The sequence below is a fragment of the Eremothecium cymbalariae genome, chromosome 3, assembly GCF_000235365.1.
Source record: "Eremothecium cymbalariae DBVPG#7215 chromosome 3, complete sequence".
Taxonomy (NCBI): domain Eukaryota; kingdom Fungi; phylum Ascomycota; class Saccharomycetes; order Saccharomycetales; family Saccharomycetaceae; genus Eremothecium; species Eremothecium cymbalariae.
The window spans coordinates 993281-1020710 of NC_016451.1; the positions used below are offsets into that span (position 1 = coordinate 993281).

At 40.0% G+C, this 27430-nt stretch overlaps 12 protein-coding genes and 1 further gene across 12 annotated transcripts; 8 read left to right on the forward strand and 5 right to left on the reverse strand.

Moving 5' to 3' along the window:
• Positions 1–47: 47 nt before the first annotated feature.
• On the forward strand, positions 48–2504 carry CLA4 (serine/threonine protein kinase CLA4; the record flags this gene model as incomplete). The annotated part of the gene is made up of 1 exon (XM_003645772.1): positions 48–2504. The coding sequence occupies one exon, from the start codon at positions 48–50 to the stop codon at positions 2502–2504; it is 2457 nt and encodes an 818-aa protein (XP_003645820.1).
• A 704-nt stretch (positions 2505–3208) lies between these two features.
• MON2 (Mon2p) lies at positions 3209–8002 on the reverse strand (the record flags this gene model as incomplete). The annotated part of the gene is made up of 1 exon (XM_003645773.1): positions 3209–8002. One exon carries the CDS (start codon positions 8000–8002, stop codon positions 3209–3211), a length of 4794 nt encoding a protein of 1597 aa, XP_003645821.1.
• Positions 8003–8348: 346 nt separating this feature from the next.
• Positions 8349–9812, forward strand: MRX6 (Mrx6p; the record flags this gene model as incomplete). Its single annotated transcript, XM_003645774.1, has 1 exon — positions 8349–9812. One exon carries the CDS (start codon positions 8349–8351, stop codon positions 9810–9812), a length of 1464 nt encoding a protein of 487 aa, XP_003645822.1.
• Positions 9813–9942: 130 nt separating this feature from the next.
• On the reverse strand, positions 9943–11487 carry RIM21 (Rim21p; the record flags this gene model as incomplete). Its single annotated transcript, XM_003645775.1, has 1 exon — positions 9943–11487. One exon carries the CDS (start codon positions 11485–11487, stop codon positions 9943–9945), a length of 1545 nt encoding a protein of 514 aa, XP_003645823.1.
• An 873-nt stretch (positions 11488–12360) lies between these two features.
• Ecym_3529 lies at positions 12361–14359 on the forward strand (the record flags this gene model as incomplete).
• Positions 14360–14511: 152 nt separating this feature from the next.
• MDY2 (Mdy2p) lies at positions 14512–15117 on the reverse strand (the record flags this gene model as incomplete). The annotated part of the gene is made up of 1 exon (XM_003645776.1): positions 14512–15117. One exon carries the CDS (start codon positions 15115–15117, stop codon positions 14512–14514), a length of 606 nt encoding a protein of 201 aa, XP_003645824.1.
• Positions 15118–15314: 197 nt separating this feature from the next.
• On the forward strand, positions 15315–16013 carry SHR5 (Shr5p; the record flags this gene model as incomplete). The annotated part of the gene is made up of 1 exon (XM_003645777.1): positions 15315–16013. One exon carries the CDS (start codon positions 15315–15317, stop codon positions 16011–16013), a length of 699 nt encoding a protein of 232 aa, XP_003645825.1.
• A 410-nt stretch (positions 16014–16423) lies between these two features.
• On the forward strand, positions 16424–17635 carry PUS4 (pseudouridine synthase PUS4; the record flags this gene model as incomplete). Its single annotated transcript, XM_003645778.1, has 1 exon — positions 16424–17635. The coding sequence occupies one exon, from the start codon at positions 16424–16426 to the stop codon at positions 17633–17635; it is 1212 nt and encodes a 403-aa protein (XP_003645826.1).
• A 69-nt stretch (positions 17636–17704) lies between these two features.
• On the reverse strand, positions 17705–19339 carry MID1 (Mid1p; the record flags this gene model as incomplete). Its single annotated transcript, XM_003645779.1, has 1 exon — positions 17705–19339. One exon carries the CDS (start codon positions 19337–19339, stop codon positions 17705–17707), a length of 1635 nt encoding a protein of 544 aa, XP_003645827.1.
• Positions 19340–19784: 445 nt separating this feature from the next.
• RFC3 (replication factor C subunit 3) lies at positions 19785–20783 on the forward strand (the record flags this gene model as incomplete). Its single annotated transcript, XM_003645780.1, has 1 exon — positions 19785–20783. One exon carries the CDS (start codon positions 19785–19787, stop codon positions 20781–20783), a length of 999 nt encoding a protein of 332 aa, XP_003645828.1.
• A 1445-nt stretch (positions 20784–22228) lies between these two features.
• On the forward strand, positions 22229–23341 carry PCL1 (Pcl1p; the record flags this gene model as incomplete). The annotated part of the gene is made up of 1 exon (XM_003645781.1): positions 22229–23341. The coding sequence occupies one exon, from the start codon at positions 22229–22231 to the stop codon at positions 23339–23341; it is 1113 nt and encodes a 370-aa protein (XP_003645829.1).
• A 156-nt stretch (positions 23342–23497) lies between these two features.
• On the reverse strand, positions 23498–24076 carry Ecym_3536 (uncharacterized protein; the record flags this gene model as incomplete). The annotated part of the gene is made up of 1 exon (XM_003645782.1): positions 23498–24076. The coding sequence occupies one exon, from the start codon at positions 24074–24076 to the stop codon at positions 23498–23500; it is 579 nt and encodes a 192-aa protein (XP_003645830.1).
• A 1953-nt stretch (positions 24077–26029) lies between these two features.
• On the forward strand, positions 26030–27331 carry CAF40 (CCR4-NOT core subunit CAF40; the record flags this gene model as incomplete). The annotated part of the gene is made up of 1 exon (XM_003645783.1): positions 26030–27331. One exon carries the CDS (start codon positions 26030–26032, stop codon positions 27329–27331), a length of 1302 nt encoding a protein of 433 aa, XP_003645831.1.
• Positions 27332–27430: the final 99 nt, after the last annotated feature.

Below are 27430 nucleotides of genomic sequence, written 5' to 3' on the forward strand. Positions count from 1 at the left end.
TTGCTGGTGAGGCCAAACCAATTGCTAGATATATTGATTAGGAGGAGATGTCGCTTTCTGCAGCAGCTAGAGATATTTCAGAGTCAGACTTCCAAGATATAGGACCGGCTCCCAAACCGCCTCCGATGGCGTTCAATCAGACGAAGCCTTTGGTGGACTATATGAGTCAGCTTGATATTAATGGTGGGAAGCATAGTAGCGGGGTTGCAGTTAACCAGCAGAAGATTCGGCCTATCCAGAGGAAGAAATCTGGGTGGGTATCGTATAAGGATGATGGGTTACTGTCTTTTTTATGGCAGAAGCGGTATATGGTATTGAATGACAATTACTTGTCGTTGTACAAGGGGGAATCTGGTAAGGAGGATGCGGTGTTGCAGATTTCATTGACGTCGATCGTTAGTGTTTCTAGGAATCAGCTGAAACAGAACTGTTTTGAGGTTGTACGTTCGAGCGAGCGGTCAGTCAACTCATCGACCCCGAGTAGTCCAGATTCCTCTTCGAAGAAATCTGTGTTCATTGCTACTAAAACTGAGTTGGATCTTCATAATTGGCTAGATTCGATTTTTGCTAAGTGCCCGCTGTTGAGCGGTGTGTCTTCTCCGACCAATTTTACACATAAGGTTCATGTTGGCTTCGATCCCGAGACTGGCTCGTTCGTTGGAATGCCTTTCAATTGGGAGAAGCTCTTGAAGCATTCGAGAATCACTGGTGAGGATTGGAATAACAATTCTGCAGCTGTTATTCAAGTTTTACAGTTTTATCAAGAGTACAACAATGGAACGAATGCAGCCCCCCCATCGTTGCCACCTGGCGTACAAGCACCACTAACGCCTGTTCTTGCGAAATCATCTAGTTCGCAGACGTTGGTGAATTCAGTTCCCTCTGTCAACTATCGTGGTGGAGACATGGTTCCTCAAAGAAAGGCTCCAACACCACCAAAGCAAATGGTGGTTGCATCCATCCCCAACAGTGGAAAGAATTATAATAATTTTAGTTCACCATCTGTCAGTGGTGGTGCAACTGTCATCCATCCAAACGTTCAAATTACCAGACAAAGTTCACCTAAACCTCCAAAGTCAAATATTCCTAATCCGACTCATGATAATCACGGCTATCAACAACAAAAAAAACTGCCAGTTGCAGGGCATCCTGCGGCGTTTTCAAAGGATTCAGAACAGAGTTCATCTTCTAAAAAGCTTCCTGCAAAGCCGGCGAAAGAGTCGTTGATACTTAGGCCGTCGACATCGAGTACTTCGGTGCCGTTACGAGTACAACCAGCGCGTAATGCTCCTGGTAGATCAGCTCAGCAGATAGCACAATCTCAGAGTGCAAGTACTGCCGCTGCTGCGATGGCATTAAGGGCCCAACATCAATCACATCAATCACATCAATCACATCAATCACAGCAGCCACAAAAACAGCCCCTACAACCAATTCAACCAAACGTGCCTCCTCCACCTGTACGTGAGGCACCTAAGAAGCCTGCTGATCTTGCACCTGTTGTTCCTCCGGTTGTTAAGAAAAAGAAGGCAGTTAGGCCTATGATGTCCCACACTGAGATTATGGAAAAATTGCAAGCTGTCACATTTAACACCGATCCTACCCCATTTTTCCAAATGATTGAAAAGGCAGGTCAAGGTGCTAGTGGTTCCGTATATCTTGCCCGAAGATTAAAACTACCACCTTATGATGAGAATCTCGACGAAGATAAACAGTTAATTTGTGAAGTGGGCAATAAGGTTGCCATAAAGCAGATGATTTTATCCAAGCAACCACGTAAGGAATTGATAGTCAATGAAATTTTGGTTATGAAGGATTCACAACATAAGAACATTGTCAACTTTTTAGAAGCATATTTGAAAACTGAAGATGATCTCTGGGTCGTTATGGAATATATGGAAGGAGGCTCCTTAACTGATGTGATTGAAAATTCTATGGGCAATGAAACTTCAGAATCTCCAATGACTGAACCTCAAATAGCATACATTGTTCGCGAAACTTGTCAAGGTTTGAAATTTTTACACGATAAGAATATTATTCACAGAGATATTAAATCGGATAATGTTTTATTAGATACCCATGGCCGTGTGAAGATTACAGATTTCGGATTTTGTGCTAAGTTAACTGACAAAAGAAGCAAGAGAGCTACAATGGTCGGAACACCATACTGGATGGCGCCAGAAGTTGTAAAACAACGCGAATATGACGAAAAAGTGGATGTGTGGTCATTGGGTATTATGACAATTGAAATGTTGGAAGGCGAGCCGCCATACTTAAATGAAGAGCCGTTGAAGGCATTATATTTAATTGCAACTAATGGAACTCCTAAGTTAAAACGCCCGGAATCTCTGTCGTTAGAAATAAAGAGATTTCTAAGCGTTTGTTTGTGTGTGGATGTTAGGTATAGGGCTTCCACAGAGGAGCTTCTACATCATTCATTCTTTGAGACTAGCTGTGAACCGGAGGAGCTTGCTACATTACTGAAGTGGAAGAAACAGGATTGATTTGGTTAATTATATGTGCTTCTGAAAAATCAAATGGAAATTAATTTGTAAACTCCGACCGATCCTGGTTTTTTATTTCAAAACAAGTGCAGTAATGTTAATATCTTTTGGTTGTTAAAAGGATTTTTCCTTGGTTTATAGTTATATGGCGTAGTTAATACTTTGGTAGTTTTTATTTCTTTAATCATACACGCACGCAGACGATATACACAACTATGGTGGAACAGACCTGGTCATCTATTACAAACTGGTACTAGATTGTGCTTACATACTTACATACAAAACTCCCCTACCCCTGCATATACATATAAGGTCGAAGCAATTTATTTCCGTATTCTATATATTCCTATTGCGGGACAGGTTTTCTTACGAAAGCGCAAAAGACCTGTTTTGGCTACTACGACAGCTTAGAAAGTAGCAACATCTTAATAAAACACATAGTGGTGACGGTAAGCTAAAATAGTAGGTAAACTTTCAAAAGAACTCTATCCAGCTATTTCACCGAAAACCAGGCAGGGAGAAGTCGCTTCTTTTGATAAAGTTGGTAAGTTGTTAATTTAAGTACTTACAACATGGACGCATATGCATATTACCAGAGCGGCGTATATATTTGCGCACACATATATATAAATGAATATGGTATATATGATTCATGTAATATAATAAGTATTTGGTGGACCGTTGTCGCTGCGACGGTGTCTTAGTCAGGTAAACAGGGCGTTATATTTTAACGAGAGTCTCTGCAGGATATCTTGTAACTCGTCAACTTTGTGGGATAATGGGATCGTCTTTAATAACAATGGATATAGCAACAGTAGGCTTCTTTTTCCTTCATCTGTATTTCCTCTTTGCCTATGAAACTCGAGCACATCATTCAATCCAAATAAAATCTTTACAAGTTCTAATCTCTTAATTTTAGGCAAAGGGGCACGATTGAGTAAAGACTCTTCTGTGATGTATCTTCTGAGAACGAATGCAACACGAGATACTAAAAATGGTACAGAGATAGTCCTTAACAGGTCATATCCAGGACTTGCTGATTTACAAAAGTTGATAAGGTCATCAATACAAATAGTAGTGAGCTCAAACTTGGATAATAATCTTGAATCTTGAGTAGAGCCAACTATGCCGTCAAAGTCAAAATTGGCTAATTGGCATGTAATTTCTTGCAAGGTTGCATTGGTCTTTATCAGGTGATCCTCTATTTCATCAGATTCATAATAAAAGGAACTACTCCACAAAGACGAGACATATGGTTGAAAGTGTTTAACCGTTAGCAGTGGTAAATCAATATATTTCAGAAGTAAATCTCTATGAGATTGATATTCTGTAATGTCAAATTCTTCTGTTTGAATATCTTTCTGTTTGTCAATTCGTTCTAAGGGGGAAATCATAGTAGATATGTATAACTCTAGGAGTTCACTGGCATTGTCTTTGGGATGTTTATCGGCTGAATCTTTTAGTAAAGAAAAGACAAATTTAAATATGTTGCGAAAACACCTTGAAGATAATACCCATAACGGCACGTCCTTATCATTGGCAGTGACCATAGACTTGTTCTTTACTGGCCCATATAGATTCTTTAAAGTCTTTAATAGATACTTGCGATTCAAAAATTCCTCAGAAAAGTTTTCAGAATTCTCAATTCGTTCCTTTAATATAATAGATGCCTGGTAGCTTATGGCTTCAAATGTTGGTATTCTTGACTTGGTACTGCTACTCAATTTTTCAGATAGCTTTTTTTCTATTCGTTGTCTTGTTTCAAATGGTAAGACAATTATAGAACTTAATTGGTACCAAACAAGAATCTCAATAGCCGCTGGTTGGTTAATTTTAAACTGTTCTACAGAAGAAAGCACTCGTGCTTGCAAACTCGAAGGCTTTTTCTTATCTGAGACGTATTCTGGTAACAATGGATACCGCAATCCAATGTTGAAGATTGTTAGGCATTCTTCTATCTTTTCGATCGTAATCAAGTCAAATTTTGCCAGCAACTTGTACATTGGAGTAAAACAGCTAATCAATTGTTCTAGGCAGTCGATGTTGTTCCTTTTTTTCTCATTTGAAGGAAATAATTCACTGTATATCACGTTGTATGTTGACCAAATTTGGTAACAGCTTTGAACCACTGTCTGTGGAACATCTTCAATATCATCGAGTAAAATTAACAATTCTTCAAGACTCCTGTAAACAACGAACCTAGCTTCGAATGACTGACTACATTGTAATCTACCCATAAATTCAAACAACCAAGACCACTCGGTATCCCAATTGTGATTTTTGAAATTTGAAAAATGCGTTGAGTAAAGTTGAATTAGTCCTTGTAAGGTGACCGACAAAAAATCAGAATAGGAATCATACTCCTTGATAGTTGGAGCTAGCGACAACAAGGGTTTCATAACCTTATCAGATATTAGTTCCCATGGAGGAAATGATGAAGAATATGAATCAACAATTCTAAAAAATGTTTGAATGGCGCCTTTTTTAACTTCCAATCTATTATCCGATGTGCACATCACCAATGCCTTTAACAAATAAATCCAGAGAGTGTCAAAGGATTCTTCGCTTGATTTTTCTGCCGAGACATTTGAAGTTACAGATGAAACGTGTTCCACCGCAGTATCAGAATTGCTTTCCCTAGGGGGTAATATCGTCCTTAAGTAGTCACCCACCAGCCAAAATTGACTAATTGAAGAAAATGATATGTTTAAGTCTCGTTCCTGTTGAACAAATTGCAATAGAGTGTCAATTACATCTTTAACAACATTTATTGGCAATAATTGTAAGAAATCATCCGATATTAGTTTAAAAACTTCAAATGATATTTGTACCATATCCCTATGCTTTTGTTGAATTGCATCTAAAATAGTGGTGTTCTCCTTTCCTTCCATTCCAATGATATCGTAACTACGATTAATGATTGGAAATAGTGGAAGTAGAACTTTAAAAACTGTTGACCAAGAAGATTTTAAATTTTCTCCGAAGTTGTCTAATAACTCCTTTAAAGTCCTCAAAGCTTCAAAAACAATATCAAACTCTGTATTGATAACACCACTAAATATATTGTCAGTGGTTATCTCCAATGTCATAATAGTATTTATTAGCTTCATTAATGCATTGAGTAACATCTCACCAATAAGATCGAATTTCAAATTTTGATCCTGTTGTAATCTCTCCGTTTCAGTTGCTATCATTTTAATGGCATCCATGAACGCACCTGCCAAGTATAATCTTAAAGACGAATTTGACAAAGACCTATCCGCTATTTGACCTACCATGAAATCGACTAGTTGAGTCCAAATTTCTTGGTTGCTATCTGAATCTGTAAATCTTGTGATGTTGAATTTGATCAAATCATTAATCTTATCGACATAAAATAACCTATTGTAAAAACATTCCGGTATCTCACTCTTTGGATCCTCACAAAAAGTATCAATGGCGAAAACAACGGTCGACTTCTTGAAACCACGAAGTGACGCATCGATTAAGCATGTTAAAAAGGTAGTAAAACTTTCATGGGTATAACTAGCAGTGCTTTCAAAGAGTTCATAACCATTAGATTCAATTACCGAAATATCACTCTTATTTAACTTTGGGCCAGGTGGAGTGAGTTTTCCATAAGAAGTATCTAAGAATTCTTGAGTTGGTCCATAAACGTAATAGGAGGTCCACTGCCATGTCAGCAATAAATAATTCCAACTTTCCTGGCTTAGCGTGGGTCCGAGTGATATAGAAAGAGAAATTAATGCCCTGAAAACAATAATATTTCGCTGATAGAAATTTCTACTCTGCAGTCTAGGCTCCTTTTTATTATTAACATTAGTTGGTGTGCCTCTAAAAGTATCACTTATAGCTGTCAATACAACCGCAGCATTAGAACTAGGTTGACTAGGTGTGAATAAATTTTCGTGGATATTCTCTTCATCCTGCTTGTTTTCAATCGTAGCCAGACAAAAAATGCGTAGGCATTTATTTAGCTCAGATGAAAGTTGAAGTATCCCAGCGGCATGTGCAAGTTTCTGAAATGCACGAACAAAATTATGAAACAACGCATTGTCTAGTGTACTTGAATAAAGAAATGTTTTATGGATGTCAAACAGATTGGGGAATATCCGCTGATATAGTATAGCCAATTCAGATAAAGTGTCATCATCCTCATCGTTGGATGCTTGAACCGCTTTTGAACCAATAGAATTAGAAATGGAATTAGTTATCATCAAAATTAAGTAAATGACATAAGAATGTTCCACTGAAGGAGGACTTGTTTTATCCAAAAGATCTAAGAAATTAAGCTTCGAAATTAAATTATCAGATGAAATAAGGGGTTGTTCTGAGCTTAGTAGAATAGATGATCCTTGTAAAACTTCGGCATATGTCTGTGAGTTCAAAAGTTCCATCACAGTATCCAAAAAAGTGCTTATAACATTCTTTCTGCTCTCATGCATGTCATAAGCCTTAAATATATTAGGTATTAAATCATTTTCAGAGGAAATATTTTTGAATATTTCCAGAATTAAGACCCTCCTCCATGACTGGCTCTCTGACTTTGGTGATAAGGTATGGATCAAAAGAGAAAGGATAACTTCCAGTTCCAACTCTAATAGAGATAGGGACTGCACCTTGATTAGAAGCGTTATACACCTCGAGCTTCTCATCACAATTGGAAAACTTTTCGAGGAAGAAACAGATCTAAGAAGCAACGGAACTGCTTTGGTTCGCAATAGAAACAACAAGTCATCATATTTTAAAAATAAGGACTCATAATTCAATAACACAGTTTCTAGCAACTCTAAACCATATTCCTCTGTTACGCAGTTTGTATCCAACAATGATACTTCCCGTTTGTGAGTGCTGTGCACCGAACATAGATCTGTAAATAGCATGTTTGCATCGTACCGGTGATTGTTAACCTTAATGGTATCATTATTGCTCGTGAAAACACTATATTCTTCATCGCTATTATCTGAATATTTTAATCGCTCAAATACATCACTAATAAGTTGCTTTAAAGTGGCACTAGCAGTACCTACAACAACAGGGGCCTTGCTAGGAGTCAATAGTACCGTAGAACAACAGAATAGAAGTTTGGCACATAGAGGACCAGTAATAAATTTCCCATAAGTTTTGAAGAATATTGGGACAATCTGTAACACTTTCAATTGGATCTCAACAGCCAATTGAGTAGAATCTATTAATGCTTCTAAGACAGGTTCAATCTGTTCCTTGGAAATAGATCTGTGGATTGCCAATCGCTGCAAACATTGCATAGAAAGAGTAGTAAATTTAGCATTTCCTGATTTACATGATAATACAAAAGGGTGTACAAAATCGGGATGTCGTTCCAATTCCTGAAAACTATGAACTATTCTTAAGATTTGAAGCGATTTATCAGATGCATGTTTAACCTCAGAATTTCTTCTTTTGGATTCAGAAGACAACGCATTCAAATCCTGATACAGTTGACGTGATACTATGGCAAACGGACTAGATGACGCCATTGATCTCCGACCTTTGAACCCTTATTCGTGTCAATCTGGGCTTAATTCTAAGTTTAAGAATTCATTCCATAATAATATAACACATATATTATTATAATCAGCAGGCAGATTTACAACCCATACCTCCTATTTCATCACGTGCCATATATTTCGGTAACTGATTAGTTTTGTTAATTTATGAAGGATGTAAATGATTCCTAGCTTTCGGTATTCATGATTGGTAGTTGCATGAGATCTGTCTTGTACATTAGGCTAGCTCAGGTCTGGTTCCTACGGTATGGTAAAAGGGAGAATTAGGTTGTAAGCAGGTTTTGAGTATTACAGTAAACTATAGGGACAGAAAATCATGCTTAAAACATTGAATAAGGCTTCATGCATGTTGCAGTCATGTCGATTATCGGGAATTTGGCTGGTATCTCCAGTTCGGTTAATTTCATCTAAGGCAGATGATGGCATAGCGGAGAAAGATAAGAAGCAGAAGAGTGGTAGAAAGGGTAAAAGGCAGGGTTCGTCAAGGTTAAAAGTGGATGAACATTCAAAGGTCAGTAAGAAGTTAGTTACAGATAAAAAACAGGGCGATGCTAAAAATATTGTGGATGTCTTTAATAAGCGGGATTATCTTTTAGTGCCCACAGTTGCATCTACGGATCATGTTCCTTTAGAGGAGATTGCTACAGAAGAGCTGTTTGCCAGATACAGGCCACTATTTTTGGGTAACTCTATTTTAGACACTGATAGGCATGGGAAACTTCTGGATAAGTTCTTCAGTTCCTTGAAAGATGCTGGAAACATTATTGTTGATATCGAGCATAGGTCTGTTGAGGTCAATTTTCAAGATTTGTTGAAGGTTTTAAAGACAGGATCCGTTGATATCCAAAAATGGAAACACGCAGATTCTGAATTATCTTGGAAGATACTGAAACATAACCCCATGTATCCCGAGCCGCCAATTGATGAGAGTCTGTTAAATCAATCTGATTCAAGGTCAAGGTCTATAAAACAGGGAACACTGGGTAGAGCTGAAACGGCTTCTAGTTTCCAACCAAAAAGTTTTAAAACCAAATTTCATAATTCAAAAATAAATGACGAAATTAGGGTCATTGATCTATATCGACCACTGCCCAAATATCGGTTACCAAAGCCTAAATATGCGACAACGTCTCCAGATATTGTGGCTATGTCAGAGAATAAATATGAAACTGAAAGGAAGAATATGTCCGAGGAGTTTAAATTTATAATGGCTGATGAACGGATTTTGAGGAATAGCCTAGAGAAATTAACCAAATTTGTCTGTAAGGAATTCCATAAATTAAGCAAGTTACAAATGAGCTTAGATATCCCAGATTTCAGATTACCATTGTATATATATGTTGAAAAATCAATCCAATCGAGGAATAACTTTCGGAGTTTTTTAAGGAACACATTAATTAATTATATTCGTCCGTTACTTTTAGGTGTAAGTCAACATCAAGGGTCATTAGATAGGGCAAAAAAGTTTAATAACAGGGTTCACCTAAAGATAAATTCAATGGTCAAAGATTTGTCGGTTTATTTGCCGTCTGTTAATTTCTCTGGGGACACAGTTACTTGCCTATTCCATAGCAGTCCGGTGCCAGCGTTTGGGAGAATGTATTGGTTGAAGCATAATAAAAGACATCTCGTATTCCGTGGAAAGAGGAGTCACAATAATCTATTTTATAATGCATCCAGGTATCACAAGTGGAAAGGTACCGGCTACATAAGGTACCCTGCTGTACTACATTGGGAAACATTTAAACAGGCTTTCAAGGAATGGGATCATTTCACATAACGAGTTTCATATATAAATTTAAGAAGTACTTGATGGGATTCATTCTTAACCGAATGAAAAAATTGTCTAAGGTTATCAAAAACGTTCGATTTTTTTTTTAAAAAGCTTATTTAATAAAAAGTCCTATTATTTAACCGTTGATATCGCTTGCTGAGTCAAAAACAACGTCTTTTGTCTTATAAACGTAAACATTATTTGTCCTATCCAGGCCTACCCTCTTTCTTACTCGGTGTCTTTGTTCTTCTCCATCAGCGGTACTTTTAGAGGACAAACTGGACGTAAAATTCCCAAGCTCTTTCACAATGATCTTGTCTGTATAATACACAATGGAATCTAGAATATAATGAGCTTTATCCCAGATTCTCTGGGGCTTATTAAAGGCAACAATAGTCGGCTGCTCTCCCTCCTGGATGTGAATAGGAGGGTATTCATCTCTGGTTTGGGATGAACTGTCTAACACATTGGATGAGGAATCATCGCCTCCCGTAAGCCTCCTGTCTTCGTTAACATGATCACTTTCAGCATTATTAGTACGCCCCCTAGTTACTGCAGTCTGTACTTTTAAGGCATATTTGGCAAAATAATAACCTTGTTCTTCATCTTCGTAAACAGGTCTTCCAAGTATACTCTGCGCCTGCTTCTTCCCCTCTAGAACAGAAAGCCTATCATTCCATTCCCATACAATCACTGTAGAAGCCATATAGCATGTTGTAGTAAAAATTTCACTTAGGTTATCGATCCAAACATTCGTAACGTCAACGATAAAAAAGGTTGGCTGTAACAAGACCACAAACAGGGTTAGCACAGTTAACATGATGATCTGAGGACCTTTTACGCACAGCTTCCTCTTGGTGAAGATTTGCAGACATACCAAAGAAGCATAGATCCCTGATTGCGCTATTCGTACCAAATACACAAACGGAGACAAGATGTCCATATCACCATCCGTCTCAAGAGGCATAAAATGGCCACTCACAGCCTCAGAAAATGGAGGAATAGCCCACAATACTTGGGTGACAACCGCTAGAATGATCCCACATAAAGATACCAACCTTTTCTCTTGTACACGATCAAAGCACCGCATTACCGTTTGCACCTGGCAAAGCTGGAAAATAAAAACGGCCACTAAATCTACCGAAGTAAACGCAGTATCTGTCCATAACATATTCAAAACCTCATTCATTGGCACCACCCCACTGTCACTATAGTGGTGATAGAGCCTTATCATAGCCTTCAAAATAAAAACTATTAAGTTCACACATGCTAGCAACGAACCAACTCGCAACAACTTAGAAACACCCCGATACGGTTTCTTTCGTACATTAAAGAATACTATTACAGTTAAACCAACCGTGATAACCAGATTAGACATAAAAGAATATAGTATCGGATAGATGCTATACTTAAATGGCCCACCGTCAAAATCACTACTCACATAAATCTTCCAGTCCGATTCAACCTGCTCCAACAACGGTGCACTGTCCAAATGTTTCATAAAAGTAGAATAAATCGGGTCCCCCATATCAGTAAACGCATCAAATTCAACTGAACTCGCCTGCGAGTACAGATTTGGCAAAAAGTCCGCAACCAAAATCCCTTCACCAAGTGCGATCCCTCCCACTCCACTGTAGTTGTGTGTAGCCGGAGCATATCGCCAACGAGTTCTCTTCACCATCCGCCCGCAAATTCCTTATATACAGTCTTGATTGTCTCAATATCCTTATACCCTCCCCCCCATCCAATAGCTAGATCCTTGAGTTCCTCTTTTTCAAATTTTTACTCTATATCATGTTCATTTTGACAACGGCTGCCTTGTAATGCGCTTTTTTCAAAACTAATGTCCTTGAGACAAACAAGACAGTGCTATTTTTGACACATTACTCATCTACTTTTGAGCCAGTTTTATAGTTCCCATAACTATTCAGCTCATGTGCTTCAGTGTTCTAGTATAGCTTGCACACCTTCTGTGTCACTTAAGCTTGCACGGGTCTGCAACGTCATGACCATGCATTCCTTATGTGTGTGCACTGAGTAGTAAAACAGATCAAAAACTATAAGAGATAATGAAAGCGATTCAATGCGGAAATAGATTGTTATGTAGATTGAATGCTCTACGGGCGGATCCAGATGCGTGTGGAGAGTGGTCGGAGTGACACGTAGTTGGTGGAGAGAGGATCAATAAAACGAAGTATTAACCCGTTAGAGTATTAGTAAATATAGCCAAGTGAATTATATTTCTCGCCCTAAAAAGGAACTAGTTGTAGCTCGCCGTCCATCATCACACTTGTTTCATCACAGATGTTAAATAAAAGATATTGCGTACTCTTTGAGAAGAACCAAGTGAGTGAGAAGGTCTTGGGTTGAGCAAGTTGGTTGTGATCTTACAGGAGAAGGTATTGAGTTTGATTTTTTTTGAGTTTGTGAAATTATAGAGGACTTGGGAAAGGAATATAGCCACGAGGACTCCAGAGAAAGGGGGGATCTTATTTTGAATATACTTGTTGTATGGTGCTAGAGTGGGTGGATAGGGTAATATTAGGAGGATAACATGACGGAGGTTTACCAGACAGGGCTAAAGTCTCCTTCTGTACCGAATTTGTCGGAGACGTTGAAGAGAGTGAATAATAGGAGGCAGCCTCAAATGGCAAGCGAAGGACATTTTCCTTCGTCGTTCAGAATGGTGGGCATCAGTGGGCCAAACTTACGGAGAAGGACTCGTTCTCTTAACCGGGAGGACCATTTGAGCATTCTAGACCTATATGATGGGGCTGAAGATTCGGAGGGTGGTGATGATACCAATCGGGATGAGACCGGTACCTCGTCGAATGATACCAGCAATAATGAAGAAAATGGTTTGAAGAATACAAGTGCTGGTACGGAGAATCTTGCGAGAGATGGGATGTCGCAAAATAACCGCTTGAATCACAGTCATAATAAGCAGTATCACAGTAATAATAGTAGTAGTAATAACGGTAGTGGTAGTAATGGTATTGAGAAAAAGGTACGGAATAATGCTTTAGTTGGCCACTACTATCACGAAAGTAGACTGCGAGTATCTTCTGGTAGTTTACCGAATGGGAAACATCAGAATCAGGGTCAGAAGCCCGAGGCTCGCCCTTTATTCATGCACAGTGGTGCAACCATAACGTCTTTGAATACTGTAGCTACTAGTGTAACTTCGCTGGCAACGAAAAATACGGTGACACCTTCAATCAACTCTAAGAACATAATATTTAGAGTCAATGATTCACACTACGATCGTTACGGTTTTAAAAAGCAATCACAGCATGTTATGGAAGAAGAATACAATGTATGGTGGGAGCAGTATGCTAAGTACTGCATCAGAAGAAAGCATAAGTGGAAAGCATTGTTGGCGAAATCTGGCCTTGGGTTAGATAGCGATAATCCAGATAGATTTCCTTCAAAGTCTGAAAAGTTGAAAAGGTATGTGAGAAAAGGGATCCCCGCTGAATGGCGTGGCAATGCTTGGTGGTATTTTGCTCGTGGTCAGGAGAAACTAAATAAGAATAAAGGTATCTATGATAAATTGTTAGCAAAAACTGATGATCCTAATGAACGGGCTGCTCTAAAGGACCTTGATGTCATTGAACGTGATCTAAATAGAACTTTCCCGGGATAATATTTATTTTCAGAAAAGTTCAGGTTCTGAAGAGGAACCTTCAATGATCCAGTCATTGAGGAGAGTACTCGTGGCCTTCTCAATTTACAATCCGAAAATTGGCTACTGTCAATCGATGAATTTTTTGTCTGCTCTTCTACTTCTTTTTATGGATGAAGAAAGGGCATTTTGGATGTTGGTCATCATAACTTCTAGATACTTACCAGGTGTCCATAATGTTAATTTAGAGGGTGTTAACATCGACCAAGGAGTTCTAATGCTTTGTATTAAGGAATATTTGCCCGAATTTTGGGGTAGGATCTGCCCTGAAGCAACTAATAAAACAGCAGCCAGCAGAAATGAATTCCTATATAAGTTGCCGCCGATGACTTTATGTACCGCGAGCTGGTTTATGAGTTGTTTTATCGGAATCGTTCCAATTGAGACAACATTGAGAATTTGGGACTGCCTTTTTTACGAGGAATCCCATGTCCTTTTCAAAATTTCACTATCTATAATCAAACTGAGTGAACCTGAGTTCCCGCAGCGTAATCGCCGTATGAGGAATAGAGACGATGAGGACATGGAAGTATTCCAAGTAATTCAGTCATTTCCTAAAAGTTTACTTGATCCAAACGATATCTTTGACAAGATCATATTTCGGAAACGAATCAGGTTTAATAGCTTAAACCAGGAAGAAATAGATCGCTGTCGTAAATATGTGGCATCACAAAGGCAGAAGTTAAAGAACTTCATTGAAATAATGGGAGAACGGACGCCTGATAGTAGCCGAGATCCAAGGATACACCATGATATGATCAATCAAGCATTATCTTCAGAAGAATACGGTTTTAGGAGAAGTCTCACTGGTGTGCATTGGAATAATAGCATAAAAGAAAGGGTTAGACAACTCAGTAAAAGAAAATAGATACAATTATGAGTACGTATATCTACCTGCATGATAAATTATAGCGAAAGTAAAAATAAACGATTTGCGATAGATAAACAGCCGTTAGCAATTATATGTAGCATTACAATCTTACTTCCTTCAGAATAACAACAGCCATCTATTTAATTGCTTTACTTAGCAAGCTCCCAACCTCTTCTTAGTCTATCTAAAGTCGTAGAAGTGGTTAGGTCATCTTTAAACACACCAGCCAACACATCGTGAATCTTATCCCATGGTACGCCAACCTCGAAGTCTGCAGCTTCAACCACAACAGGTTCAGAGTCGGATTTGGTCTTTGGTACCGCAGACGGTGCCTTCGCTTTAGCGATCATCGCTGTTAGAAGAACTTTCGCAGCTTTTAAATCCGATAGTAACAAACTATCATGCAAGACTTTACCCTTCAACAACAACTTGATTTCAACATCCTCACTTACTCCCTTTTCAATACTCTTTAGAAATGCTTTTACTTCTAGAACTGTATTGTTAGGTTTAAAAACCTTTGTATGATTAAACTTAGGTGGTTTGATAGATTTTATAGTGATCTCAATATCATTGGGTTGCTGCGATTCAGCAAGCTTCACACGCTTGTGATCGTACTTGTAATTTAACGGTTTTAATGAAAGACCTAATTCTTGGATTTCTTCGAGTGGCTTGAAGTAATCCTTCGAAAGCGCAGGTTCATTTATACTAGTCAGAGTTAGAAACCTGGTAACAAAATCCCTCTCAGCGGTGGTCATTATAACGTATTCTTGTTGTAGGTGGCGTTACTTTGTCCCTATCCTACTATTAGTGTTATATATAAGCCAAAACCTCGGAGTCCCATATATATTTTCAAATTTATGGGTTTCGAAAGACGGTTGTAGAGGGTAAATAACTTGACCGAGTCACTTAACGTCCTTGGATAGGTTACTCAATCATTAGAAGTTAATAAGAAATGCACAAAGGAGATTCAACAGATAATTCTGGCTTGAAAACAGCGGGGACCATGGAGGAAGTAAGTGGGTCGCCTCTTTTTTTTAACTATCATGAGTTCGTTGTTACTAAATACCAAGCCATTGGAGAAGATGTACTTAAGGAACACGACATAGAGGATGCTTTATGCATTACACATTTTCCCAATATATACTATCCTGAAGGGTCTTTAGAATTTAAATCAACCAGAATTGTGAGATTTCCTAGGCGTTTTGATAATTCAGTTTACTATCCATATTTTAGTGAACAGTTGCCAGGCGATGAACCGGCGGCATTACACACAGAAGCCAAGTTTATACCTGTTGGCATATACGATGGACAGTATTTTGGAAAGTCTTCTACAAGTCCCCTTTCGAATTATCTAACTAATGATGAATGTCACAAAATTGTCAGCACCATAAATAATTTTTTTAGGGAAGGTTATTCTGCGGATACTGGTAAGAATGCTTTATTCAATATACTTGACATCCTTACTTTAAACATGTGGAGCATAATTTGCTCGTTATTCAACTTCAAGGACCCTCTAGTTGAATTAGAACGTTATGTTGAACGGGTAAACGGGCAGAGTACTTTTAAACGCAACGGGATAAAGCTAGTCTCGCCAAGACGGTCGGGTTATTTATCAGTATGTTGTTCAAACTATCATTTACCCCTTCTATGATCACACTAATAGGATAAATACTAACACATAAGTCTGATTACAGCTTGATGTGCAAATTCCAAGGCCAACATTATGAGATCCCTATTAATTGTCACGTGATTGGTATATTACGTCGTATCAACTTGAAATATTGTGGGTTTTGTGGATATCAAATAATGTGGGCATATGATGTATAAATGAACAAACTAATAAGTAATGAAACGTTCTGGTGTCTTTAAATCACCTAATACTTCTTTCCATTTTTGACCGTTTTTTTATGATATGTTTGTTTCTGTTTTCTGACTGCCAATATCCGGATGAGTTTTAAACTTTTCACGTCGTTGAAATAACATAGAATGAGATGGGAAATTACAGGTGTAACATAAAACTACTAAGAAATCATAGAGTAAATCTTGGTATAACCTCAAAAAATGAATGGAATATTTGCCATTGAGAAGCCAAGTGGTATCAGTTCGAATCAGTTTCTTCAAAAATTGAAGCATGCATTGACTAAAAGTCAAGTTTTTTCAAAGGAAGTTCAACGAGCTGTAGCTGAAAGAGCGCAGCAATACCAGAAGGAAACCGGTAGAAAGCCTAGTAAACATAAGCTTCGTAGAGTATCCCAAATTAAAATGGGTCATGGTGGGACTCTAGATCCAATGGCTTCAGGTGTTATGGTTATTGGCATTGGAAATGGTACCAAAAAGTTAGCGGAATATCTATCTGGCACTGTAAAGGTTTATGAAGCTGAAGCACTATTTGGTGTTTCGACCACATCAGGTGATGTTGAAGGTGATATTTTGAGTCAAAATTCAGTTAAGCATTTAAACATTGAAGATCTAAAATCTATACAAGATAAATTTGTGGGGCTGTTGAAGCAAACCCCTCCGATTTATGCCGCCTTAAAGATGAATGGTAAACCTTTATACGAATATGCACGTGAGGGAATTCCTCTTCCTAAAGCCATTGAACCAAGAGAAGTAAATGTGTATGAATTGAAACTCTGTTCTGATTGTTTGTCAACTGATCACGGTTACAATATTTTAAGACCCGCTTCAGATGAAGTTAAAAGCACTATATCCAAATTAAATGCCAACTTGAGTGAAGACACCTTGTATTTTTCAAAAGAGTACTGTGAGAAACAAGGGTGGGAGGATCAATGTGCTCGAGTTGGACCTCCGATTATGCTAACTGAAGAAGAACGTGAAGTTATGGAAAAACTGGGTAATAGTTATAGAGCTCCGTTGTTGCATTTTAAAACCAAAGTGTCATCTGGTACCTATATTCGTTCCTTAATTAGCGATATTGGTAAAGCAATGAAAACGTCGTCCTACATGGTTAAGTTGATACGATGTGAACAACAACATTGGTCATTAAGTAAGAATAATGTTTTCAAACTTGAAGATTTTACCAATTTAGATGAAAGGGTTTGGCGACCAGTGCTTTGTAGAGTGTTGGAACTTGGTTCTGAAGTGAACGTACAAGAGGAGTTGCGAAAACTTAAAGAGGAAGTTGGCGCAGAAACCCTTAAACAGGCTTCAGAGGTAGATACTGAAATAATTAATCCTGCAGACCCCAACCGCGACGCCAACAGTGACATACAAAGTGAACGGTTAAAAAAGAGAAAGATAGAGGAAATTTGACGTATATTAATATGTAAATTTCTACATATGTACAAACGTCTATGATTTAATCCAACTTCGTATATTACATTACCTAACCACAAGTGGATCAGATAATTCCCGCATATTTCCTACGAAGTTGCAAGGGATTACAGCTGACTCTATATACTCACGATAGCTTGAATAAAGCAAATTTGGATATTTAGACTTATTGGGACATGCAAAATTGAATTCTGAAGGACAATCCCTGACCATTGCATAGCACATGTTAATACAGGGTAATATTTCATAATAGTCGCTTGTAGGTTCAATACTGTCGTTTATAAGGTCATTTCGGTTGTCAGAACTTTTACGGAAAACATAATAGTCTGACTCGTCTGTAGTGCATCTAGGAATGCTCACAGCACACAACCAATTTTTATAAGACGAGGCACAATCTTCGCAACGTCGTAATGGTGAATAAATTGAGTCTGCATCGCTATGGCATGGTATTAATTCCAACGCAAGGGAGAAATTAAAGTATAAAGACTTGGCAATATCATCATACATCCCGGCCATAAGTATTTTATCATTTGCATCGGTTTTAGAAGAAGTTGGCACCGAGTAAGCAACCCCGTTACAAAACTCGAGACCAAAAATTAATGAACATGAATTATTCTCCATGGTTTTGAATATCACCCTCTCGAAAATGACTCCCCCTGTATCAGTGGTATTTTTTGCTACATTAGAGACTTTTTTTGTTAGATACGCCAAATATGTGGTTGAACTGTTGAGCCCTGTTATGTGAAATTGTTCTTTTATCTGTCCGCCGCGTGTAGTGATTGACTTGGTTATTTGAAGTTCTGTAGAAGATAAAGTGCTATTTTCAAAATGTGTTACAGTGTTCAATGAGCTGGCCAAAATTGGACCATTTGCTATAGCGCATATAGACCTTGATAAGTTGTTGAACTGATCTATGTGATCCGATGAATAAAGAAGTAAGTCGTAGAGACTGAGATCAATATCGGCTATACCATGATTCGGTGAAAATGTACTCATGTTTCCTGTTGTTAATAAAGCAGAATTGTGATCTGTGTCAACAACATCTATCCAAGTTTTTGCATCGTATTGAAATGCCAAATCATTCTGTGAAATAGATATCCGGTAAGACCACGGCTCCGCTGAACCTTGGGATGCAGGTAACGACTTTCCAGAGGCTGTATCAACTAACTCAACCAGCAAATATAGCGTAGAATACGTTTCTGTAGAATTGCTTTCAACTTCATACGGCCTGATAGCCAATGCTTCCATATACCCCAACGAAAAGTCTGCAGCTTCTGCAATGCTGAGATTATCCACCATGCTCTCATCAAAAGAATAATAAACCCGTAAAGATTGACCGGTGACGTTGGCAGGCTGAGAACATATATTACCGCTAAGGAAAATTAAAATCTCATATGTCGATGACAAACTAACAGTAGAATTTACATTAAATTGGAATTTGTTGCGTTCCCCAGGAACTATATCCCAGCTAATAGGTTCCCATTCAGAAATCTGATCTGATCTCAATATGCTTGACGTCCAGCTGGTTCCGTTAGACCCTTTTTTATCATGACTAGGTTGCATGCTGTTATATCTCATATATGTTTCTCCATAGAACGGATTGATATCCCAGCCTAAATTAGTAGCGATAGCCAACGGCAGGAATAACAATATCAGCTGTTTGGAAAGACAATTTAATCCCATCTCCAACTATATATCGTTTAATCCAACGACTTAAACTAAAGCACAGGGCTTTCAGGTTCCACAGTTTAAAACGTCTTTTGAGTTGTTGTCAGGCAGAATATCTCTTAATGAAAAGTACATATTCGTTTGTGGTGATCACATATCACGTACGGCCACGATGATCGAAGTACATGCAAATTAAATTAAAATGGGTCTGATAGCAAGGTTCATGGATGAGAATGCTATGTTCTTTAGTTCATTATTCCAAAAAGGTCTCATGAGTAGCAATTGAGTTCTCTTTAGTATCTTCCTGCGTGCTGCAATCTAATTTTGTCATGATGATGCAATATGTATAAGGCGTGAAAACCCAGAATCAAAATCGGTCTTTAACGTATCTCTACGCGACTAAAAGCAGATTTATATAAAGAAGAATCTGTGTAACGAGGTAGATTCAATTGTTTTGAAGATGTCGAATACTAAAGGCACTGTTGAAAACCTGCCATGGATAGAGAAGTATAGACCAGAGAGGTTGGACGAGGTCTACGGCCAGACAAGAGTTGTAGAAACTGTTCGAAAGTTTGCACAAGAGGGGAGGCTGCCACACCTATTATTTTATGGTCCACCTGGTACTGGTAAGACAAGTACCATATCAGCATTGGCTCGCGAGATCTATGGTAAAAATTATCGGAAGATGGTTTTGGAATTGAATGCGTCTGATGATCGTGGTATTGATGTTGTAAGGAACCAGATCAAGGAATTCGCGTCTACCAGGCAGATATTCAGTAAAGGGTTCAAATTGATTATTTTGGATGAGGCAGATGCTATGACTTCAGCTGCACAGAATGCATTGAGGCGGATTATCGAGAGGTTTACCAAAAACACAAGGTTTTGTATTTTGGCCAATTATGCCCATAAGTTGACGCCTGCATTGTTAAGTAGATGCACCAGATTCCGGTTTCAACCTGTCCCAGCGCAATCCATAGAACGCTGTGTGTTGAATGTTATGGCACATGAACATTTAACGTTGGCAGAAGATGCTAGGAGGGCATTGTTAAGACTAGCTAATGGTGATATGAGAAAGGCTCTAAATGTATTGCAAGCATCTAAGGCGACTTTGGATAATCCTGAAAAGGATCAGGTCACTGAGGATACCATATATGAATGCATTGGCGCCCCCCATCCAAAGGATATTGAAAGTCTAATGGAAAGCATACTCAAAGACGATTGGACCACAGCCAGCTATACCGTAAACAAAATCAAGACAAACCATGGTCTTGCTCTTATTGACATGATTGAGGGGTTCGTTGAACTGCTAGAAGAGTATGAACTAAAAGAAAGTACAAGAATTGAACTTCTATGTAAACTAGCAGATATAGAATATGCTATATCTAAAGGTGGTACTGACAAAATTCAATCTAGTGCCACCATTGCTGCCATCAAATTCAGTATGGAATTGGAGCTATGACTACATATACATACAAAGGACATTGTATTTATAAATAAATAGATAAATATTCATATGTTCTAAACAAGAGTAATTTGTTGATGTAACAGTTATCCAAGACAACCTCGCTACCAACTTTTTACTGTCAATATGTACTTTTATCAACGAAAAACAGGTTTGTTGTCCCTAACGACACTAACAGAGTAATTAACATAAATTGAAAGTTCGACCAATAAGACTAGATCTTTCCAAACCGAATGGTTACAGTTAATACCAACACATATACAGTAATAAAGATTGTCTTTCTCTTTCGTATTCTTTTCATATCTCGTCAATCTTTTTGGGATCTTCCCAAGTCAAAGATCTGATAGATTGGCCACTTGGGGACAACAGGAAATATTGGTCCCGCCAGCATTAAAAAGAATATTAAATCTAAAGATAACGAACAAGGAGATACTTTAACTGAGCATATCCCCGTTGTAGAAGACGCATAGATCTGAAACTTACGCGCGAGATAGTCTTAAATAACACAACTCTTGTCTCGAGATGCCGAACGCCTTTGTTATGTATTTCAAAGGTATACATAGATACTTCTCAAAAAACTGTTAAGCTCCATACATTACCCCACATCTATTGTGTTAAACATAAGTACATATATCAGTAGGCATAAACGAATTTAGATGTCATTAATTACAAAATCCTGCATCCGTTGCATCTAATTAGCCTCTTTCGGTAAAAAACCCTTAGATCAACATATGGTGAACACCCTTCTTTCCCAGTGTCCCACTCGTTCAGAATGAAAACCAAGAACATCCATGCAGCAGGGATAACTTAATATTCTAATCATATACCCATATAGTCACCAGAAGAGGCAAGATGTCTAAAAAATACTTCACGAAAATTTCAGTATGCTACTTAGGCCTGATTCGGTAATCGACTATCTTGCTTTATGGCATCTTTGGTCCTTTCATTACTTCGCGAAATTTCCGAAATTCCTTTATTAACAAAACAGAAAAGACCAAACAAGAGGCAAGTTCACAATATATATACAGACCGTTAGGAGCTTTGCAAATAATATTTCGCGATTAGTGCCAAAGTTGCACCGTCTGAGGAATGGTCAGATAAAGCTTAATGTTTTCGCTAGAAGATTTGGTCTACAAAAGATTCGCGAAGTTAAATTGTTTTTTATTCAGAAGATCAGTGAAACCAAAAATACTCAATGATTGGAAATTCAAGTAAAGCAAAGACATATCTGAGCAGCATCAAACGTTATTATTATGACAGAGAGGTCACGAAAATTTGGCAATGAGCAAAGGGGGTAAACCCAGCTATGAAGGAAGGTCCTCATATCATGTATCTGTCTTAGGACTTACTATTTACATGTGTCTGCAGTAACGGGGAATGCATCATCTACATTTGCACTTGCATAAATAAATAAATATATATATATGTAGATAATAGTCAGCATGGTACCAGTGACAACGAAAATACTGAAGCGTTGCGATTTGGTACAGTACAGGCATATAAACTCTCTTGGTGGCCCTCTATTTCAAACCGACTTTCTCATTAGAAGTAGACAGTTGAAGTATAACACATCAATCATGACAGGTTCAAAGGCATTGCAGATATTATTCAAGGCGCCTGTTACAGAGGACATGATCAAGTTCTTGACAACTGCCACATTGAATGTTATTCCCTGCGGTACGAGTGAAGGTCGTTATCCCCGTTACAAATACCCGTCCCCACTCCAATCGCCCACCAAAGGCAAGGTTAGAAAAGCGTGCGAGAAGCAGTGGAGTGGTCTGCCAAGTCTCACAACGTTCATTGCAAAGATCGTGCGCTACACAAACGTGTACACCGCCACTTTGCTCACCACTGTCGTTTATCTCAACAAATTAAAAAAAGTGCTACCCAAGGATGCCACAGGCATCCCGTCCACCTCCCACCGAATTTTCCTGGCATGTCTGATCCTGAGCGCCAAATTCCACAACGACTCATCGCCATTAAACAAGCATTGGACTGAATACACCGACGGCCTGTTCACGATTCAAGACGTGAACCTCATGGAGAGACAACTGTTAAAACTCTTCGATTGGAATATCAGAGTATCCGAACACGACCTCCACGAGAACCTTTCGTCCTTGCTACTGCCCATCAAACAAGACCTGATAAGGTCAAAAAGACTTCGCAATTACACTTCAAAAAGAAAACCATCCTTTTCTTGGACGACTAAAGATCATCACAATGCACCGATCGCCATTCCTGCAAACACCCAGCCGAACATCCCTCCCACACTACCACCCTTACCAAAGTGCTACGATCCCAGCTACTACTCCATCGCCGACAACGTCCCCACCGCCAAAAAACCGTCCTACATACGTTCCCTTAGTGCTTCCTCCAGCGCCAGCACTCTCAAATACAGCGCCAGCTACAACAACTGTCACTTACCGTGCATCAAGCTTCCCTCCCCCCTTGAACAGCCACACAACGCCACCTGGCAGCACGCATACGCTGGCAGCAGCTCCAGCATGCAGACTTTGGCACCACCAAACCCCCCAACGACCATTTATGGCACATGACTCGCCAGATTACCGCGCCGGACACTCCGCCGGACGTGGCAGCTCAACATCGCCAGACACACAGCTCCAGCAACCCACCACAGAGACACTGTTTAACCACACATATAAATACACCCCATATACTTCTCTACATATGTTCTATTATATTATATTATATTACATTTCCTCACACACCGTGCCGGAGCCCCCACCACCATATCCACCTGCGTTACCCGGATGTGGAGCCCTAAGGGCTCCACATCCGGGTAACCCCATCGCCGCTGCGCTCGCTTTTTCTCTTTTCCCTGCCCACATATAAAAGGACACCATTCCCGTGCCCTTTCCATATCCATCCTCCCCCCGTCCCCATCCCCCTCCCCCACCACCACACATCCCTGCCAATAAGAATATTGGCGCAGCCAAGAGGCGTTTCTTGCTGTACGCAACCACTGTAAGTGACGAGAAAAATGCTGTGCACCAGTCTGAACAAGTACTAAATCTTTGTACTCTAGTACTATGAAGCATCAAGTATACCCAAATTTCTGATACAGTGCGACAAACATCCTCTTGGCTGCGCGCAGCCCCGCCTCCCCTCGGGCCTGTTGGAGTAGTCCACCGCAGCCCCCACTTGTAACAACACCACCCATCACATAATAATGTCCGCATTTTCGGTATACCTGTCTTATCTGGCGATTCATTTAATATAGAAACCCACCAAACCCGCGTACCCTCCACGCCCGTGTCTGGGCCCCCCATCTGGTACCGTACACCACTTTTAGCTTAAATATACAAAACAAAACAAAAAACAATACTACTGCGCTACTGCGCATGGCGTTTGTTCCGGCTAACAATATCGTCGTTGAGGGACAGATTTACCAGTATGCACTACACACCATCGCCACTACTAGTCCGCGATATACCAAGAATGAATTGGGCTTGCAGAGGAAGGGAAAGGGAAAAAAAACCTTTAATAGAAACGCAGCCCAGAGGCCAGGCCAGGCCAGGCTGAAAACGAACCCAACGCCAGCCCAACGCCAGCCCAAAGCAGACTATAAGCAGCCTGGCCCTGTGGAGGGCCAGGCAGGAAGGGATCCACACACGACGATTTGATAATATAAAAAAATTAAAAAAAATTAAGTAGCGTGTTTACACAGTCTCGGAGCCTTGGAATTATATAAATAGGGAAAGGATTTTTTTCTTAAAACCATTTTTCTCTTCTGATTTGCATACACTCTTGTGTAGTATATATATATAATAGAAAAATTTATTGGGTGTTTTCTTTTGCTTCCTGGTTTTTCTTTTATTTTATTAAATTAGTTTTAATATTTAAGAGCCATCATATAAGGTTAATCGAAAAATATAGACAGATTAATTTAATCTACAGGTCGGATAAATATCTAAATTACAAATATGTCTGAAACTAACGCTGCCACTGCTACGACTGTTGATACTGGTGCTGGTGCTGGTGCTAGTGCTGCTGATGGTGCTGCTACCAATGCGACACAAGTGTCTGAGACGGTTGTCAATAACGTGGAGACTGCCGGGGAGGCGGTTGAGAAGAAGGTGGCCGATGGGGCCAAGGGGGCAGTTGAGAAGAGCGGAGAGGCCGTTGAGGGGGCTGCTGGCGAGGCCAGTGCAGCAGGAGCTGCTGTGGAGGGAGCTGCCGGCGAGGCTGCGGGGGCTGCTGCTGATGCACCAGCAGCAGCCAAGGCGGAGGCCAAGAAGCTGCCATTCTGGAAGAAGTTGTCAGCCAAGTTGAAGAAGATCTTGAGTTGAGATAAACTTAGAAAGGACAGGGTTAATATTTTAGTATGCTAACTTTTTGAGCTTGTCCCTCCATCCGTCTGTCACATTCTTCCTGCCGCGTCTTCCTCCCTATTAAACAATAACTCGGTCTGTCTTTTATCCTCTTTGTATTTTGCTGGCTGGCTACTGTTTTTTGAATTTGTACGTTTTCGCCTACCCTATAACTTTGATCAAACATTCTTAATTTTAATTGGTAGAGCGACTGAATAGGAGTGCAAGATATATAATTCATTTTTAACTTAATAACTAATAATTTTTGGATTCATTTTATTAAAGCAGGCTGTTTCTAGGTCGAGGAGAAAAGGCGAAAAGGCGAGTCCTTGTTATCTGTCTGTCTATCTGCGCAAGGGGTGTGGTTGGTAGACGGTGATGATGCACATGTATATCTTTTTTTTCTTTTTCGTAGATATCAAAGGTTATCTAAGAATTGGGTGATTGTTGCCTTTCTTGTGACTCCACCGGTCGGAGGGGTGAGCGGTGGAGTTTGTTCAGCAGGGTTCTTGTGTCAGTGCTCACCACAAAGAGCGTTGTTACACATAAAGCGGGCGCGGGGGACGGTCAGGCGTCCGATCTTTTGTATGAGGCAACGAGAGCCTCTCAACAGAGGGGCTGGGGGACAGCGACGTTTATTGACGATATCTGCTGTGCCGGTGCTTATGCAGCTGCATGGGCTTGTTCTTTGACTATAAAATCTGGTGGTGTCAGAGTGAGTATGGGTGGCATGGGTGGCATGGGGGCAGGTGATAGATCTTGCAGGCAGCTGACATCCACGAGATAGGCAAATCGGGTTACGTAACCATAGATGTTACCCGGACGGTCTTCGTGGTCGTGACGTGACCGGTTACCCGGTCATAGGCATCTCGGCCCCTCGTTTGCGCTCCGCCCGCCAGCAAGAGCTTCTAAATGTTCATGAAACTATTCACAAATCACGTACGGACACACGGACGCAGAGGCACGTACATACACGGTCAAGATAACAACCAAATCTTGGAAATAGCGAGCTCGAGAGGAACTCGAAAATTTACACGTGTGCCAGTTGTTATGTATGCTACAACAGCAGCGGGTACAGGCCCCATTCACTCGGTCCCTCCTAACCAGATGAATTTTCCTCCTCTAATGTCGACTTTACAGCCCCAGATGAGTCAGCAGCAGGTGTCGCAGATATCTCAGGGGAGTTCCAATCCAGCGCTTTTGAAGGCGATTAATCAAGGGCAGCAGCAGCAGCATATGGGTCCACCTCCTCTTGGAGCGGTGGGTGGGTCGCTTTCTTCTGCTGCCACTCAGCATGTGATGCCAGGCATTCCGCAAGCGGCTTCGGGAATGCCTTTGCAGTTGCAGCAGCAGCAGCAGCAGCAGCAGCAGCACTCGCAACCCATGTCGCGGGCTTTGGACGATCCGAATGTTTATCACTGGATCTGTCAGCTGACATACGGCCCGAATAAGGAGCAGGCGCTGCTTGAACTGGGCAGAAAACGTGAGCAGTACGATGATTTGGCGGTGATACTTTGGTCTAGTTTTGGCGTGATGACCGCTCTACTGCAGGAAATCATTTCTGTGTATCCTTTGCTGTCGCCCCCCACGCTGAATAATCAACTTTCAAATAGAGTTTGTAACGCATTGGTTCTTTTGCAATGCGTAGCATCTCACCCAGATACCAAAACTGCATTCTTCCAAGCGCATATCCCTCTTTTCTTATTCCCATTTTTGAATACTACTTCCAGGCAGCGTACGTTTGAGTACCTGAGACTCACCTCCCTTGGTGTCATCGGGGCCTTGGTTAAGAATGATTCAGTTGAGGTGGTAAACTTTCTTTTGCGCACTGACATTATTCCCCTCTGCTTACGCATAATGGAGTCTTCTTCAGAGTTATCCACAACCGTCGCCATCTTTATCCTCCAAAAGATCCTTCTTGATGACAATGGGCTCCAGTACATCTGTGCCACACAGGAGCGCTTCCATTCGGTTTCCCAAGTGCTCACCAACATGGTCGAACAGTTGACCATGCAGCAAACCCCCGGCCGTTTGTTGAAACATGTTGTGAGATGTTACCTTCGTTTATCGGACAACTTAGAAGCCCGCAGGCTTTTGCAGCAGGTGTTGCCAAGGCAGCTGAAGGATAATACGTTTACAGAGATCCTACAAGATGACTTGGGAACCAAGAGATGCTTGGCTCAATTACTCCTGACCTTGAATGAGGACCAGTAAGTACTTGGTAGTTTACCACCCCCCCCCCCCCCCCAGTCCAGGTATACTCATTTCCACCCTCTGAAACCCTCCAACACACACGCATTGCAGCATTACATA